The sequence below is a fragment of the Salmo trutta genome, chromosome 23, assembly GCF_901001165.1.
Source record: "Salmo trutta chromosome 23, fSalTru1.1, whole genome shotgun sequence".
Lineage (NCBI taxonomy): Eukaryota > Metazoa > Chordata > Actinopteri > Salmoniformes > Salmonidae > Salmo > Salmo trutta.
In genome coordinates, this window is record NC_042979.1 from 12468811 (window position 1) to 12485835 (window position 17025).

The window sequence follows — 17025 nt, forward strand, 5'->3', positions numbered from 1 at the left end:
CGAGAGAGCTACACTACATGACCAAAAGTCTGTGGACACCTGTTCATCGAACATCTCATTCCAAAATCATGGGCATTAATATGGAGTTGGTCCTCCCTTTGCTGCTATAACAGCCTCCACTCTTCTGGGAAGGCTTTCCACGACATGTTGGTACATTGCGAATAAGAACACCTCCTCCCAGCTGCTCACTGCACTGAGGATAGGAAACTCTGTCACCTCTGATAAATCCACTATAATTGAGAATTTCAATAAGCATTTTTCTACGGCTGGCCATGTTTTCCACCTGGCTACCCCTACCGCGGTCAACAGCACTGCACCCGCCACAGCTACTCGCCCAAGCCTTCCCCATTTCTCCTTCTCCCAAATCCAGTCAGCTGATGTTCTGAAAGAGCTGCAAAATCGGGACCCCTACAAATCAGCCGGGCTAGACAATCTGGACCCTTTCGTTCTAAAATTATCTGTTGAAATTGTTGCAACCCCTATGGCCTGTTCAACCTCTCTTTCGTGTCGTCTGAGATTCCAAAAGATTGGAAAGCAGTTGCTGTCATCCCCCTCTTCAAAGGAGGGGACACTTTTGACCCAAACTGCTACAGATATCTATACTACCCTGCCTTTCTAAGGTCTTCGAAAGCCAAGTCAACAAACAGATTACCGACCATTTCGAATCCCACCGCACCTTCTCCGCTATGCAATCTGGTTTCAGAGCTGGTCATGGGTTCACCTCAGCCACGCTCAAGGTCCTAAACGATATCGTAACCGCCATCGATAAGAAACAATACTGTGCTGCCGTATTCATTGACCTGGCCAAGGCTTTCGACTCTGTCAATCACCACATCCTCATCAGCAGACTCAATAGCCTTGGTTTCTCAAATGATTGCCTCGCCTGGTTCACCAACTACTTCTCTGATAGAGTTCAATGTGTCAAATCAGATGGCCTGTTGTCCGGGCCTCTGGCAGTCTCTATGGGGGTGCCATATGGTTCAATTCTTGGGCCGACTCTTTTCTCTGTATACATCAATGATGTCGCTCTTGCTGCTGGTGAGTCTCTGATCCACCTCTAAGCAGACGACACCATTCTGTATACTTCTGACCCTTCTTTGGACACTGTGTTAACAACCCTCCAGACGAGCTTCAATGCCATACAACTCTCCTTCCGTGGCCTCCAACTGCTCTTAAATACAAGTAAAACTAAATGCATGCTCTTCAACCAATCGCTGCCTGCACCTGCCCGCCCGTCCAGCATCACTACTCTGGACGGTTCTGACTTAGAATATGTGGACAACTATAAATACCTAGGTGTCTGGTTAGACTGTAAGCTCTCCTTCCAGACTCACATTAAAACATGTCCAATCCAAAGTTAAATCTAGAATTGGCTTCCTATTTCTCAACAAAGCATCCTTCACTCATGCTGCCAAACATTCCCTCGTAAAACTGACCATCCTACCGATCCTCGACTTCGGCGATGTCATTTACAAAATAGCCTCCAACACCCTACTCAATAAACTGGATGCAGTCTATCACAGTGCCATCCGTTTTGTCACCAAAGCCCCAAATACTCCCCACCACTTCGACCTGTACGCTCTCGTTGGCTGGCCCTCGCTTCATACTCGTCGCCAAACCCACTGGCTCCAGGTCATCTACAAGACACTGCTAGGTAAAGTCCCCCCTTATCTCCGCTCACTAGTCACCATAGCAGCACCCACCTGTAGTACGCGCTCCAGCAGTTATATCTCTCTGGTCACCCCCAAAGCCATTTCCTCCTTTGGCTGTCTCTCCTTCCAGTTCTCTGCTGCCAATGACTGGAACGAACTACAAAAATCTCTGAAACTGGAAACACTTATCTCCCTCACTAGCTTTAAGCACCAGCTGTCAGAGCAGCTCACAGATCACTGCAACTGTACATAGCCCATCTATAATTTAGCCCATACAACTACCTCTTCCCCTACTGTATTTATTTTGCTCCTTTGCACCCCATTATTTCTATTTCTACTTTGCACTTTCTTCCACTGCAAATCTACCATTCCAGTGTTTTACTTGCTATATTGTATTTACTTTGCCACCATGGCCTTTTTTGCCTTTACCTCCCTTATCTCACCTAATTTGCTCACATTGTATATAGACTTGTTTTTGTACTGTATTATTGACTGTATGTTTGTTTTACTCCATGTGTAACTCTGTGTTGTTGTATGTGTCGAACTGCTTTGCTTTATCTTGGCCAGGTCGCAATTGTAAATGAGAACTTGTTCTCAACTTGCCTACCTGGTTAAATAAAAGTGAAATAAATAAAATAAAATAAATTGCTGTGGGGACTTGCATCCACTCAGGCACAAGAGCATTAGTGAGGTCGGGCACTGATGTTGGGTGATTAGGCCTGGCTCACAGTTGGCGTTCCAATTCATCCCAAAGGTGTTCGATGGGGTTGAGGTCAGGGCTCTGTGCAGGCCAGTCAAGTTCTTCCACACAGATCTTGACAAACCATTTCTGTGTGGACCTCGTTTCCACTGCTCCAGAGTCCAATGGCGGCGTGCTTTACACCAATCCAGCCAGCGCTTGGCATTGCACATGGTGATCTAAGGCTTGTGTGCGGCTGCACTGCCATGGAAAGCCATTTCATGAAGATCCAGACTAACAGTTCTTGTGCTGATGTTGTTTCCAGAAGCAGTTTGGAACTCGGTAGTGAGTGTTGCAACCGACGACAAAGGATTTTTTCGTGCTACGCGCTCAGAGGTCTCGTTCTGTGAGCTTGTGTGGCCTACCACTTTGTAACAGACTTATGCTAAAATTTATTAAATAAATGTTTTTCCTCATCAATCTACACACAATACCCCATAATAGGGGCAGGAGGTAGCCTAGTGGTTAGAGCGTTGGACTAGTAACCGGAAGATTGCAAGATCGAATCCTTGAGCTGACAAGGTAAAAATCTGTCATTCTGCCCCTGAACAAGGCAGTTAACTCACTGTTCCTAGGCCGTCATTGAAAATAAGAATTTGTTATTAACTGACTTGCTTAGTTTAAAAAAGGTAAAATAAATAATGACAAATCGAAAACAGGTTTTTAGACACAATACTTATGTAAGTATTCAGACCCTTTGCTATGATACTCGAAATTGAGCTCAGGTGCATCCTGTGTCCATTGATCATCCTTGAGATGTTTCTACAACTTGATTGGAGTCCACCTGTGGTAAATTCAATTGATTGGACATGATTTGGAAAGGCACACACCTGTCTATATAAGGTCCCACAGTTGACAGTGCATGTCAGAGCAAAAACCAAGCCATGAGGTCGAAGGAATTGTCCGTAGAGCACCGAGACAGGATTGTGTCGAGGCACAGATCTGGGGAAGGGTACCAAAAAATGTCTGCAGCATTGACGGTCCTCAAGAACAAAGTGGCCTTCATCATTCTTAAATGGAAGAAGTTTGGAAACACCAAGACTCTTCCTAGAGCTGGCCGCCCAGTAAAACTGAGCAATCGGGGAAGAAGGGCATTGGTCAGGGAGGTGACCAAGAACCCGATGGTCATTCTGACAGAGTTTCAGAGTTTGTCTGTGGAGATGGGAGAACCTTTCAAAACTTTAAAAAACGATAAAATGTGGAAAAAGTGAAGGGGTCTAAATACTTTCCAAATGCACTGTATCTAGTCTATCAAACACCCTTGTACTTAAATATACTGCCACACTCCTTGTCAAGAGCAGAGAGAGATGGAACAAAGGGGAATTGTAAAGAACGTTCCGCCGTTTTTGTGGCTGGTAAAGCCATTGAAAGAGGCCTGTTATCCTCCATTCTCCATCTGTTGTCCTCTCCTCTGTCAAGACCCTGATACATTGTAGCTCAGGCAGCTAGGGTCTCTACATCCCCTGTCTGGCTCTCCGTAACAAGACCCACACATTCACTCAGACTCTCTGTGTTCAAATCCTCCTGACGACTCAATAAAGTAGAAACTTCCATACGGGATGAACGAAGATACCCCTCAATAACCTGACAGTTATCAAATTCATTCTTCCTGAGATGGCTGGAAGACAGTTCCACCCTCTTCAACAGCTTCTCAATGTCTCTCATGCATTCCCTAAGAGGAACAAACACCCCCCCCCCCCCCCCCCCCCCCCCCGTCAAATACTGGCAGCTTTTTAATACGCACCTAGGAACTCTTCTTTGATTGGCTGAGCTAACTTCCTGTAATTATAATGGAGGAAGTTAGGGTGAGGGGGTCGCAGCTTGCTAAGCTTAGCCCTGCGGACAGACCCAGATTCAGACCCATGACCACCCTGTGTGTGTGTGTGTGTGTGTGTGTGTATAGAGGAGTCAGTAGGTCTAGGTTTTTGTTTTTAACTCAAAAGTAAAAGGGATAGAAGTAGCCTGCAGATACCTGGAAATGATTCATTCAGTAGAGGTAGATTTTATCTCACTTGTTAAAGACACACCCTGCAGCCTTCCATAATCACAGAACGATTTGGGTCTTCGACATCTAGTAGGTTATTCATTGATCACATGGGAGATGACAATCATCCACAGTGTGACCATGTGATGTACTACAGTACAAGACCAAATGTTTAGTTCAACAGATACCTGACAGGTGCATGGTCATCACCTCTCCTCCCAATATCAATGGTTCTCATTTCAAATCCCGATTATTACCAGACCAGTGTGGCAGTGATTGTGCCGCCAGGCCTGTATCACAGTCGTTTTCACATTGCAGACAAATTCCTTTACACGGCTACCAGGGCTGGAGTCAATTGGAATAGAAGGCAGTACATTCAGGACGTGAACTTAGATAACAATTCAAAATGAGAAAAAACGAGGGGGAGGGGGGGTTTGTTTCTCTTAGGGAATGCATGAGAGACATTGAGAAGCTGTTGAAGAGGGTGGAACTGTCTTCCAGCCATCTCAGGAAGAATGAATTTGATAACTGTCAGGTTATTGAGGGGTATCTTCGTTCATCCCGTATTGAAGTTTCTACTTTATTGAGTCGTCAGGAGGATTTGAACACAGAGAGTCTGAGGAGTATAAACTGAGGAGTATAAGCTATTTATTTAAAAAGTTTTTAAATTGTTTAATTTGAAAGAAAAATGACTTCCTGAATTGACTGCCTCCAATTTGAATTGACCCCAGCCCTGAAGGCTGCCATACAAGACCTCCCAAGACCACCACGGTGGCGTGGGTAAGTTACACGGTGACACACACCCAGGCACCTGAAACACACATAGAGCCCAACACGGAAACGCTCCCAGCCTCAGACTGTGGTAGGCCACAAAAACACAGGCCTGCCAACTGCCCTCCAGCTGCCCAACCTCCCTCCACATCCCTGTCCTGTAGGCAAATTGCGTGTGATGTGTGGTGTGTGTATGTGTGGTGTGCGTGCGTGCGTGTGTATGTGTGTGTGTGGTGTGTGTGTGCGTGTGCGTGTGTGTGTATGTGTGTTGTGTGTGTGCGTGCGTGCGTGTGCGTGTGGTGCCCGTCCTGGGTGGTAGTGGGATCACTGTGTGGTTCATCCTAGCCCACACACTCTCTCACTCTCAATCTCACTCAGGCCTCCGTCAATGATCCTCTGTATTGACTAGGACGCTGCGTCCCAAATAGCACCCTATTCCCCAGATCCCTATGGGCCTTGGTCAAAAGTAGTGCACTACATAGGGAGTAGGGTGCCTTTTTGGACACAACCTCAGTCTCCAAGGTGAAGACAAATCTGAAATATAAGGCTGCGCATGGATGGCTGCACAGGGTTTCTGTCCTGGTCTAACATCAGGAGCTGGAGGCCAGTGATGTAATGAGATCAGATCTGGTCCGGTGGAGTTCTATAATAGACTGGAGAACAGAGCAAAGCATTGTGGCATGACTTTATGTCTTTAAATGGGGTTTCAGTCCAGTCAAATATTACCCTTGACCCTATGCCACTATACACCATTGGATTGGCCTCTCAAGTCAACAGTCCCATGGCCACAATACATAACACAGACAGAGACACACACTCATACACACAACCGCTAATCTCATCCACCAGCCGGATCTCTCTCTCGGTCAAACTGTATGGTTTCACAGCGCCTCAGAAAGGGACTTGAATGGAGGCTATTGGCAGGAGTGTACGAAACAACCACTGATTTTAATTGGCTGATCTCTCAGTCCATCACCATCTAGCCACTGATTTTAATTGGCTGATCTCTCAGTCCATCACCATCTAGCCACTGATTTTAATTAGCTGATCTCTCAGTCCATCACCATCTAGCCACTGATTTTAATTAGCTGATCTCTCAGTCCATCACCATCTAGCCACTGATTTTAATTAGCTGATCTCTCAGTCCATCACCATCTAGCCACTGATTTTAATTGGCTGATCTCTCAGTCCATCACCATCGAGCCACTGATTTTAATTGGCATTCATTTTGATTGAAACATTTTGAAAATCCCCTAAATCTCATCTAATACGGCGTTCGCAGGCTCACTCCCTCTCCCGCCTCCATTTTAAGCTGCACCCCTTTCAAGTCCCACTTTAGGGCGCAGTGTTACCAGGGTCTTTATCAGTGGTGTAAAGTACTTCAGTAAAAATACTTTAAAGTACTACTTAAGTACGCTTTTTGGGGTATCTGTACTTTACTATTTCTACTTTTGACAAGTTTTACTCCATACATTTTCCCTGACACCCAAAAGTACTCGTTACATTTTGAATGGCTAGCAGGACATGAAAATGATCAAATTTATGCACTTATCAAGAGAACTTCCTGGTCGTCCCTAATGCCTCTGATCTGGAGGACTCACTAAACACAAATGCTTCGTTTGTAAATGATGTCTGAGACTTGGAGTGGGCCTCTGGCTATCCGTAAATACAAAAACAAGAAAATAGTGTGGTCTGGTTTGCTAAATAAGGATTTTGAAATTAATTATACTGTTACTTTTAATACTTAAGTATATACAGTCGTGGCCAAAAGTTTTGAGAATGACACAAATATTAATTTCCACAAAGTCTGCTGCTTCAGTGTCTTTAGATATTTTTGTCAGATGTTACTATGGAATACTGAAGTATAATTACAAGCATTTCATAAGTGTCAAAGGCTTTTATTGACAATTACATGAAGTTCATGCAAAGAGTCAATATTTGCAGTGTTGACCCTTCTTTTTCAAGACCTCTGCAATCCGCCCAGGCATGCTGTCAATTAACTTCTGGGCCACATCCTCACTGATGGCAGTCCATTCTTGCATAATCAATGCTTGGAGTTTGTCAGAATTTGTGGGGTTTTGTTTGCCCACCCACCTCTTGAGGATTGACCACAAGTTCTCAATGGGATTAAGGTCTGGGGAGTTTCCTGGCCATGGACCCAAAATATCGATGTTTTATTCCCCGAGCCATTTAGTTATCACTTGCCTTATGGCAAGGTGCTCCATCATGCTGGAAAAGGCATTGTTCGTCACCAAACTATTCCTGGATGGTTGGGAGAAGTTGCTCTCGGAGGATGTGTTGGTACCATTCTTTATTCATGGCTGTGTTCTTAGGCAAAATTGTGAGTGAGCCCACTACCTTGGCTGAGAAGCAACCCCACACATGAATGGTCTCAGGATGCTTTACTGTTGGCATGACACAGGACTGATGGTAGTGCTCACCTTGTCTTCTCCGGACAAGCTTTTTTCCGGATACCACAAATAATCGGAAAGGGGATTCATCAGAGAAAATGACTTTACCCCAGTCCTCAGCAGTCCAATCCCTCTACCTTTTGCAGAATATCAGTCTGTCCCTGATGTTTTCCCTGGAGAGAAGTGGCTTCTTTGCTGCCCTTCTTGACACCAGGCCATCCTCCAAAAGTCTTCGCCTCACTGTGCGTGCAGATGCACTCACACCGGCATGCTGCCATTCCTGAGCAAGCTCTGTACTGGTGGTGCCCCGATCCCGCAGCGGAATCAACTTCAGGAGACGGTCCTGGTGCTTGCTGGACTTTCTTGGGTGCCCTGAAGCCTTCTTCACAACAATTGAACCGCTCTCCTTGAAGTTCTTGATGATCCGATAAATGGTTGATTTAGGTGCAATCTTACTGGCAGCAATATCCTTGCCTGTGAAGCCCTTTTTGTGCAAAGCAATGATGACGGCACATGTTTCCTTGCAGGTAACCATGGTTGACAGAGGAAGAACAATGATTCCAAGCACCACCCTCCTTTTGAAGCTTCCAGTCCAGTCTGTTATTCAAACTCAATCAGCATGACAGAGTGATCTCCAGCCTTGTCAACACTCACACCTGTGTTAACGAGAGAATCACTGACATGATGTCAGCTGGTCCTTTTGTGGCAGGGCTGAAATGCAGTGGAAATGTTTTTGGGGGATTCAGTTCATTTGCATGGCAAAGAGGGACTTTGCATTTAATTGCAATTCATCTGATCACTCTTCATAACATTCTGGAGTATATGCAAATTGCCATCATACAAACTGAGGTAGCAGACTTTGTGAAAATGTATATTTGTGTCATTCTCAAAACCTTTGGCCACGACTGTACAGTGGCAAGAAAAAGTATGTCAACCCTTTGTAAATACCTGGAGTTGATTGTCATCTAGGTCACAAGACAAACAGTCTACTTAAACTAATAACACAAACAATTATACATGGTCTTGTCTTTATTGAACACACTGTGAACATTCACAGTGCAGGGTGGGGAAAGTATGTGAAACCTTGGATTTAATAACTGATTGACCCTTCTTTGGCAGCAATAACCTCAACCAAACATGTTCTGTAGTTGCGGATCAGACCTGCACAACAGTCAGGAGGAATTTTGGACCATTCCTCTTTACAAAACTGTTTCAGTTCAGAAATATTCTTGGGATGTCTGGTGTGAACTGCTCTCGAGGTCATGGCACAGCATCTTAATCAGGTTGAGGTCAGGACTCTGACTGGGCCACTCCAGAAGGCATATTTTCTTCTGTTGATTTCCTTCTGTATTTTGGGTCGTTATCCTGTTGCATCACACAACTTACGTTGAGATTCAATTGGCGGACAGATAGCCTAACATTCTCCTGCAAAATGTCTTGATAAACTTGGGAATTCATTTTCTAGGCCCTGGGGCAGCAAAGCAGTTCCAAACCATGATGCTCCCTACACCATACTTCACAGTTGGGATGAGGTTGATGTTTGCGTGCTTTTTTTCTTCACATAGTGTTGTGTGTTTCTTCCAAAAAACTCAACTGTAGTTTTATTTGTCCACAGAATATTTTGCCAGTAGCGCTGTGGAACATCCAGGTGCACTTTTGCAAACTTCAGACGTGCAGCAATGTTTATTTTGGACAGCAGTGGCGTCTTCCGTGGTGTGCACCCATGAAACCATTCTTGTTTAGTGTTTTACGTATCGTAGACTCGTCAACAGAGATGTTGGCATGTTCCAGAGATTTCTGTAAGTCTTTTGCTGACACTCTAGGATTCTTCTTAACCTCATTGAGCATTCTGTGCCCTGCTCTTGCAGTCCTCTTTGCAGGATGGCCACTCCTAGGGAGAGTAGCAACAGTGCTGAACTTTCTCCATATAGTCAATTCGTCTTAGCCTGGACTGCTGAACATCACGGCTTTTAGAGATACTTTTGTAACCCTTTGCAGCTTTATGCAAGTCAACAATTCTTAATCTTAGGTCTTCTGAGATCTCTTTTGATCAAGGCATGGTTCACATCAGGCAATGCTTCTTGTGAATAGCAAACTCAAATTTTGTGAGTGTTTTTTATAGGGCAAACCAATATCGCCATTCTCGTCTCATTGATTGGTCTCCAGGTTTGTTGACTCGCGACTCCAATTAGCTTCTGGAGAAGTCATTAGCCTAGGGGTTCACATACATTTTCCAACCTACACTGTGAATGTTTAAATGATGTATTCAATATCGACAAGAAAAATACAATCATTTGTGTGTTATTAGTTTAAGCACACTGTGTTTGTCTATTGTTGTGACTTAGATGAAGATCAGGTTAAGTTATATGACCAATTTATGCAGAAATCCAGGTAATTCCAAAGGGTTCACATACTTTTTCTTGCCACTTTACATTAGCAATTACATGTACTTTTGATACTTAAGTATATTTAAAACCAAATACTTTTAGACTTTTACTCAAGTAGTATTTTACTGGGTGACTTTCACTTTTACTGGAGTAATTTTCTATTAAGGTATCTTTACTTTAACTCCAGTATGACATGTGGGTACTTTTTCCATCACTGGTCTAAACGTAGTAGCAATTTATACTGAACAAAAATATAAACGCAACATGCAACAATTTCAACGTTTTACAGTTCATATAAGGAAATAAGTCAATAGAAATATATTCATTAGGCCCTAATCTATGAATTTCACATGACTGGGCAGGGGTGCAGCCATGGGTGGGCCATGGAGGGCATAGGCCCACCACTTGGGAGCCAGGCCCACCCACTTGGGAGCCAAGCTTAGCTAATCAGAATTAGTTTTTCCACACAAAAGGGCTTTATTACAGACAGAAATACTCCTCAGCCCCCCCCCAAGACAATCCCACAGGTGAAGAAGCCGTACGTGGAGGTCCTGGGCTGGCGTGGTTATACGAGGTCTGCGGTTGTGAGGCCGTTTGGACATACTGCCAAATTCTCTAAAACAACGTTGGAAGCAGCTTATGGTTGAGAAATTAACATTAAATTATCTGGCAACAGCTCTAGTGGACATTCCTGCAGTCAGCATGCCAATTTCACACTCTCTCAAAACTTGAGACATCTGTGGCATTGTGTTGTGTGACAAAAGTGCACATTTTAAAGTGGCCTTTTATTGTCCCCAGCACAAGGAGCACCTGTGTAATGATCATGCTGTTTAATCAGCTTCTTGATATGCCACACCTGTCAGGTGGATGGATTATCTTGACAAAGGAAAAATGCTCACTAACAGGGATGTAACATATGTGCACACAATTTTAGAGAAATAAGCTTTTTGTGATTATGAAAATGTCTGGGATTTTTTATTTCAGCTTATGAAACATGGGACCAACACTTTACAACAGTGTAGCTTGGGGACAAGGTTAATACAGACACACATGCCAACCTCCTGTCCTGAACCCAGGTCCTCTGTTTTAGTCAGTGTGAGTATACATCTTACTGAACTCAAACTACACTCTCTCCAAAGCTCTGTGGAGTCTGGGCATATTGATACTATGTCTCCCACACCTCTGAGCACTATTAGTGCTCTGCCAGAGGCTGTACTTCAAAATCGCAGAGTTCATTAATTAAGAGACACTTTCAATGAGATAGCTAGCAAGGCGTGTAAGGTCATACTGGGACTGCATATTTTAATAGACAGTAAACAAGACTTCAGAGATTCACCAAAAACACCCAATACCTCTCTAGAGCCATGGTAACATAATTGATTTGTGAAAGTAACCTATTGCAAATGTTTCGAAATATAAATATATTACATTAGGCTAAATTATTGATCAATTTGTAAAACACAGTTTAATACGTGTATCATAGATGTCGGCTACAGTACGTTCACCGTTGGAGGTGTATTTTCGAGCCTATATCTCAGTTGATCAAAAGTGGCATTCTGATTTATGGTGTGGTGATGATTTAACCAATTACTGATGAGCATCAACACCAGCTCCGGGAAAACTCGGGAACCAGACGAATCAGAGTCGGTTGATGATGTATCAAATGCAGCATCCCCTGAACAATCACAGCAGACCGAATTACATGAATCATAAACTTAACACAATATCACCACTTACATTCTTACAGAAACAGTAAGGGTAGCTCGCGACCACAATTGACGAAGGTAAAACTACGCGCCCGCTACGATTAAGGGTTTCTAAACAAACGTACCTTTTCCTCGCGTAAAATGTAGAATGGCAGGATTCCGATGTGATGGTTTGGTCACAAAACTTCCAAGCATTACATCTAGCTTTCTAGGTTTTCTACGTTTGTGTTGTGTCCGACTTCTGACTTTTCCAAGTGAACGGGGCTGTCTGTCTGTTCGCTGCGTCTTCGGAGTCCAGTATAGGGCTCCCACCTCCGACGTCTTGGAGAAGTACAGTTAGGGCCTGCACTGCTCCAAGTGCCCCTTTTCACTTTGTCTACCAATGGAAATATTGCAGAATTGGCAACAACTTTAAAATGTTCCCCTATAAACATTTTTTTTGTCAATGTTTATTTGAAAAAAATGTATTGTAGTCTGCACTGTTGTATTTCTCTAGTGAGGCGATTTTGCCAAAACATCATTGCAAGTAAATAAACTGTCATCATTGGAGACAGGACTGACACCTGTGAGAGGTATTGTCTTCCCTGTCTCCATGGAGACTTTGTACTTTTCCAGTCTAGGTGAGTGTGAGGGGACTCAAGCTAGTGCCTGTCTGTATGGCCTCATCTGAGACAGAACAATATTTTTGATATAGTGGTGCATGATGTCTGTGTAGCAACACTTCATTTAGAGCACCCATCCTGATAAGGAAAGTTGGCATTAAAGCAGTAAAAAATGTTTTTTGCTTCATCATCATACAATACATACAGTATGGGGTATTAATGGAATCAATGGGGAATGGCTGAACCAGTCATATTCTGAGGTATGGTTCTGGGATCACTATAGTGACAGAAACTGATACACATTAAAAACAACCTAAACACACACAATTGAATCCTAATTACTTCATGACTTTATGAAATTGTAGTTTTATTTTTTACAAATAGACCAATGCACTTCAATTATTGTACTGTATTTCCCAATAAAACAGTGTCCATCCCACAGAGCTCTAATACAAATCATTTAACACTGACATTTTATGAACAAATGGAGAGAGATATTTTACTTTTAGTCTAAGTTTGGATGATTAATAATGACAAATATGATTGGGAATGGAATTAATTACACCAATAAATACCACATAGACCAGGGTTTCCCAAACTCGGTCCTGGCCCCCCAGGTGTACATTAAGGTTTTTGCCCTAGCGCGACACAGCTGATTCAAATAACCAACTCATCATCAAGCTTTGATTATTTGAATTCGCTGTGTAGTACTAGGGCAAAAAAACTAAATATGCACCCAGGGGGGGGCCCCAAGACCGAGTTTGGGAAACCCTGATATAGACAAGCATTAATCTGTGGCAGGAAACGCAAAATGGTGTCTATGTTCAGGTTCAAAATAAATGGGCAGTAAATCCCCAAAAATATGTTTTAAATACATACATTGAACGATAAACATGGAAAAACCCTACTTCTCATAAAATGACAGCTGTCTGTCCTGACTGACAGTGAACCACTATGTGCAACTGCCCCTATAAATCCCCAAATAAAGTACATCACACCAGCCCCAATAAATACACTACCAGGATAAATACATGTGTCTACAGACCCAACAACTCTAGGGGGGGAAGAAAGAGACAGAATAAATGGGGTTGGGTGCTCTAACCGTCCTCAATAACACATTCTTTCTCAATAAAGGTAACAGTTCGATTTTAATCTGTCAACTGATTCATGCTCATTTTATAAGGTCCCATTCATCTACTAAAATAACACTAACTTTTAACTACATCAATTATATGGGATCATACAGTATGTAGTGGATTCTGCATTTATTAAATGAATTAATGTTGAAGGCTACAGGAAATGTCATGAGCCAGATATGGCCCCCGGCCGCTACTTGAGTATCTATCTGTCTACTTGAGTACATGTCTGTCCACCTAACTACAGTATAGACAAGTTCTGTATGTAGAGAACATTTCAATCTGAGATTTCATGAAAAATTATACCTCCCTTCAAGTCAACATGCATTCTCCCATGATGCACTTCGTTTGACCAAAATATGATAAAATAAAGCTTATATTCCCATTAACAAAATGATCTCTGTCAATAAATGTCATAATCAGATAAATCAATCTTTTAAAACTACCAAAAATATCTACATCTGATAGAATAGATTCTTTCTCCGTTTTCCTCTGTTCTTCACTCCTGGGGGCGGGTCAGATCTTGACTGTGTGGGCGTGTTTCTTGCACAGAGCCTTGTCCTTTTTAGAGAAGAAGGCTTGGCCCTCCAAACTGGTGCTGCAGACCTAGGAAATGACAGACAGACAGTACAGTAATATCAGTGCTACAATCTTTCTATTCTCTATATTCCACATCTCTCTCTCACCATGACTCCATCACTCGCTCCATGCAGGCATGACTTACTGCACATACGAAGCAGGTATCATGCCAGGTGAATCCCAACGCCTCCAGAAACTTGTCTCCGGCCTCGATGGGGAAGTCACAACCATGGCAACTGGTACCAAAGAGTTGGTAATAATCTGGGTGGAAGAGAGTCAGTGAAATGTTACTTTCGTGATTTGATTCATTTCAAAGTCGTGTTCATTCCAAAACACCTTGCTTGCTGTGACCGCTCACCTCTTTCACAGTATGGCAGCCCATCCTCCATGTGGAAGGTGTTGTTTCTGATTGGCTGCTGGCAGGATGCACACAGGAAGCAGTACACATGCCAGGTCTGCTTCAGGGCATTGATGACTTCCTGTAAAAAAAAAATATGAGATTATGACAGTAATATAATTCCCTATAATGTCATAATGTCCTCATTTGATTTCAATATGTGTCTGTGGATTTGGAGAGGAAGATGATTGAGCAAGGTGGACAAGCCGAGATACTTTACTGTCTCCTGAAGTATGTCACTCACCCCCAGGACCTTCTGCTTGCAGCTGGTGCAGGTAGGGGCAAAGAACTCTTCATAGCAGTGAGCACAGTACACTGTTCCCCTCTCCTCCACGAAGCCTGACTCCACCAGAGACGTGTGGCAGTGGGAACAGTTAAACTCCTCAGGGTGCCACGACATGCCCATGGCCACCAGGAACGGACCTCTGTGGATAACAGGAAGTGGGCAGAGGTCAGGATAAAATTAACTTTAAAATTCAACTTCAGATACATATGAGAGGGACTAAACTAATCAGAAGTGAACCCACAGGATTACGCTGCGTCCAAAATTCCCAATTTCCCATACTGACAGTCGTTATGTACCTGATGACCTTGTCACAGTGGCCACACATGGGTGTGCGTGTTCCTGCTGCGATGTGTTCAGCCCGCTGCACCAGGGAGTCCTGGTCCTTGGGGTGCGCCTGGGGAGCAGGGCGGTCAGGACCTCTGGGCACTGGTGCATTGTTGCTGACCCGGCCAAAAGAGGGCGCCGCTCCACCCTTAGGGAAACCTAAAGCAACAGGAAATACAGCATGGGTCAGTTGTTTCATTCACACCATATAAACACATCACATCCATCTGAGCCATAGAAAAACAGTCACAGACTTTTGTGCCATGTGATCAGAACACTCACAACATACAGCAGACAAACATCCTGATCATTCAATGATCAATGAGAATTGTGTCTGTATTTCCACGGCTGTGTGCATTGCTAGCTAACCCTAAAGAAACGTTAGCTCAGGTGTGGGTGGGCAGGTGTGATCAGGTCTGAATGAGTATGCTGTATGCTGACAGAATGTATCACATCGAGCTGTGACCTCCCGGTCTTATGCATAGGCCAGCTGTGTCGGCAGATCCACTCCACCCCACCCAAACAAAGGATACATTTTTTCCACCACGGGGGAAAAAAAATATATTCCCAGAGCCAAAGGAGACACCTGGCAAAATAATCCCCCACTCAACTCCTCTCTGAACAGAACGTGGAGAGGAAACACAATCCTCCCCTTCTTACCTCTCTCCTCGCTGGCTACAGAGACATCCAAGGGGGGTGAAATATGTCTGCCCTCAGAGGGGGGTGAAAAGGGGGTGAGGGGTGGAGGTGGACAGAGACTATTGGAAAAACAGGACCAGAATCAAAGAGTGGCGGACTGAGGGGTCAGGAAGCAAGTGCCCCCTCAATTTCCTCGTGACGGAGTGCAAACAAACTGAATAAACATGACTGGGGACTGGCAGAGAAGTGAGAAGAGGAGCGGAGAGGATATCTATGGGAAAGACAGGGAGAGCGAGAGAAAGAGGAAGGAGGGAGAAGAGCATAAACTGTACATGAGACTATCACTGTGTGTTGGCACTATGCTCCAAGTAACTACTGAAGAGGCTTTGGGCAGGCTGCACGGTCGGGAACACTGGAGATCTGTATCTCCGTTCCACTTGAACCACAGCAGGGTTGCCAAACCCCGGGTCCAGGCCCATCAAACCACGACTTCAACCACGTCTGGTTAAGTCGGTCTTTTAAACGTCCTGTTGAGACGACGTCTGAAGACAGCAGTGGCTAGCCCAGTCCAAGGGCTTAGGGGACATGTTCTTGGATGGCACAGTGACAGGGGGGCATGGTGAGAGGGGATAGGGATGTAGGCTGGATAGATGAGTCATGGCCACACATCTCTGGCTGATAAACATCTGGGAGATGTATCCGCTCTGGAATCTATGCTGGCTGGATTTAACACAGATGGCTCTGACACAACACCCCCCCCGCACACACACACACACAAACAACAACACAAATCACATCCTGCCTGCTGCTATGAAAATCGCCATGAAAAACATGACATGTTTTTCACACTCAATAATGTGTTAGCACTAGCAGGGGAACGGTAGAATCATACATAATACAGAGTACATCTGGCCTGGTTCCACACGGTCAGTATGAGGTATATGTTTGTGAACACAAGGTCAAGCAAGCGTTAATCTGATACATACTGCATCTAACAGAGAGGTGCCTGTGGTCTCGTATACACCCCCTTTCAGCAGCTCTCACTTAAGAGGTCCCCTCGGGGAGGCAGTAGGTAAGCAAGCACAGGACCTCTCTAGCCTCACATAGTTCTGTTTAGGCCATGTATATATATACACATATATAGCATACTGCAGTCTTAGTCATCGTAGTAATGACTCCCCAACTCAAGGCCCTTCGGCAAATATTTACTCCAAGGCAGCTACAGTTCTCACATACACTGAATCTCCTGTTTAAAGAGCTGAACATCTAATATATAATTCTCAATTTCACAATCTATTTAACTCTGGAATCTTGGAAAAAAGAGCCAACAATTTGAGCTCATTAGCTGAATATCGCACGTTTTATAGAGCTCGTAATGTTGAAGAGCCGTGTGTAACAGAGGCATTACCACG

General features: G+C 44.0%; 2 protein-coding genes across 9 annotated transcripts in view; both read right to left on the reverse strand.

Annotated features, from left to right (window-relative positions):
- Positions 1-12034, reverse strand: part of bmpr1bb (bone morphogenetic protein receptor, type IBb) — a 111448-nt gene extending 99414 nt beyond the window's left edge. For both annotated transcript variants that reach the window (XM_029708992.1, XM_029708991.1), the window contains exon 1: positions 11776-12034. The gene's annotated coding sequence lies outside the window, so the exon portion shown is untranslated. The remainder of the gene's footprint in view (positions 1-11775) is intronic.
- Positions 12035-12598: 564 nt separating this feature from the next.
- The window catches only part of pdlim5b (PDZ and LIM domain 5b), a 76839-nt gene continuing 72412 nt past the window's right edge, over positions 12599-17025 (reverse strand). For all 7 annotated transcript variants that reach the window (XM_029709003.1, XM_029709002.1, XM_029709001.1 and 4 more), the window contains 5 exons: positions 14947-15133; positions 14609-14789; positions 14326-14446; positions 14113-14228; positions 12599-13994 (listed from right to left, as the gene is read on the reverse strand). In XM_029709003.1, coding sequence (XP_029564863.1) covers positions 13905-13994; positions 14113-14228; positions 14326-14446; positions 14609-14789; positions 14947-15133 — 695 coding nt within the window. In that variant the 3' untranslated portion in view covers positions 12599-13904. The remainder of the gene's footprint in view (positions 13995-14112; positions 14229-14325; positions 14447-14608; positions 14790-14946; positions 15134-17025) is intronic.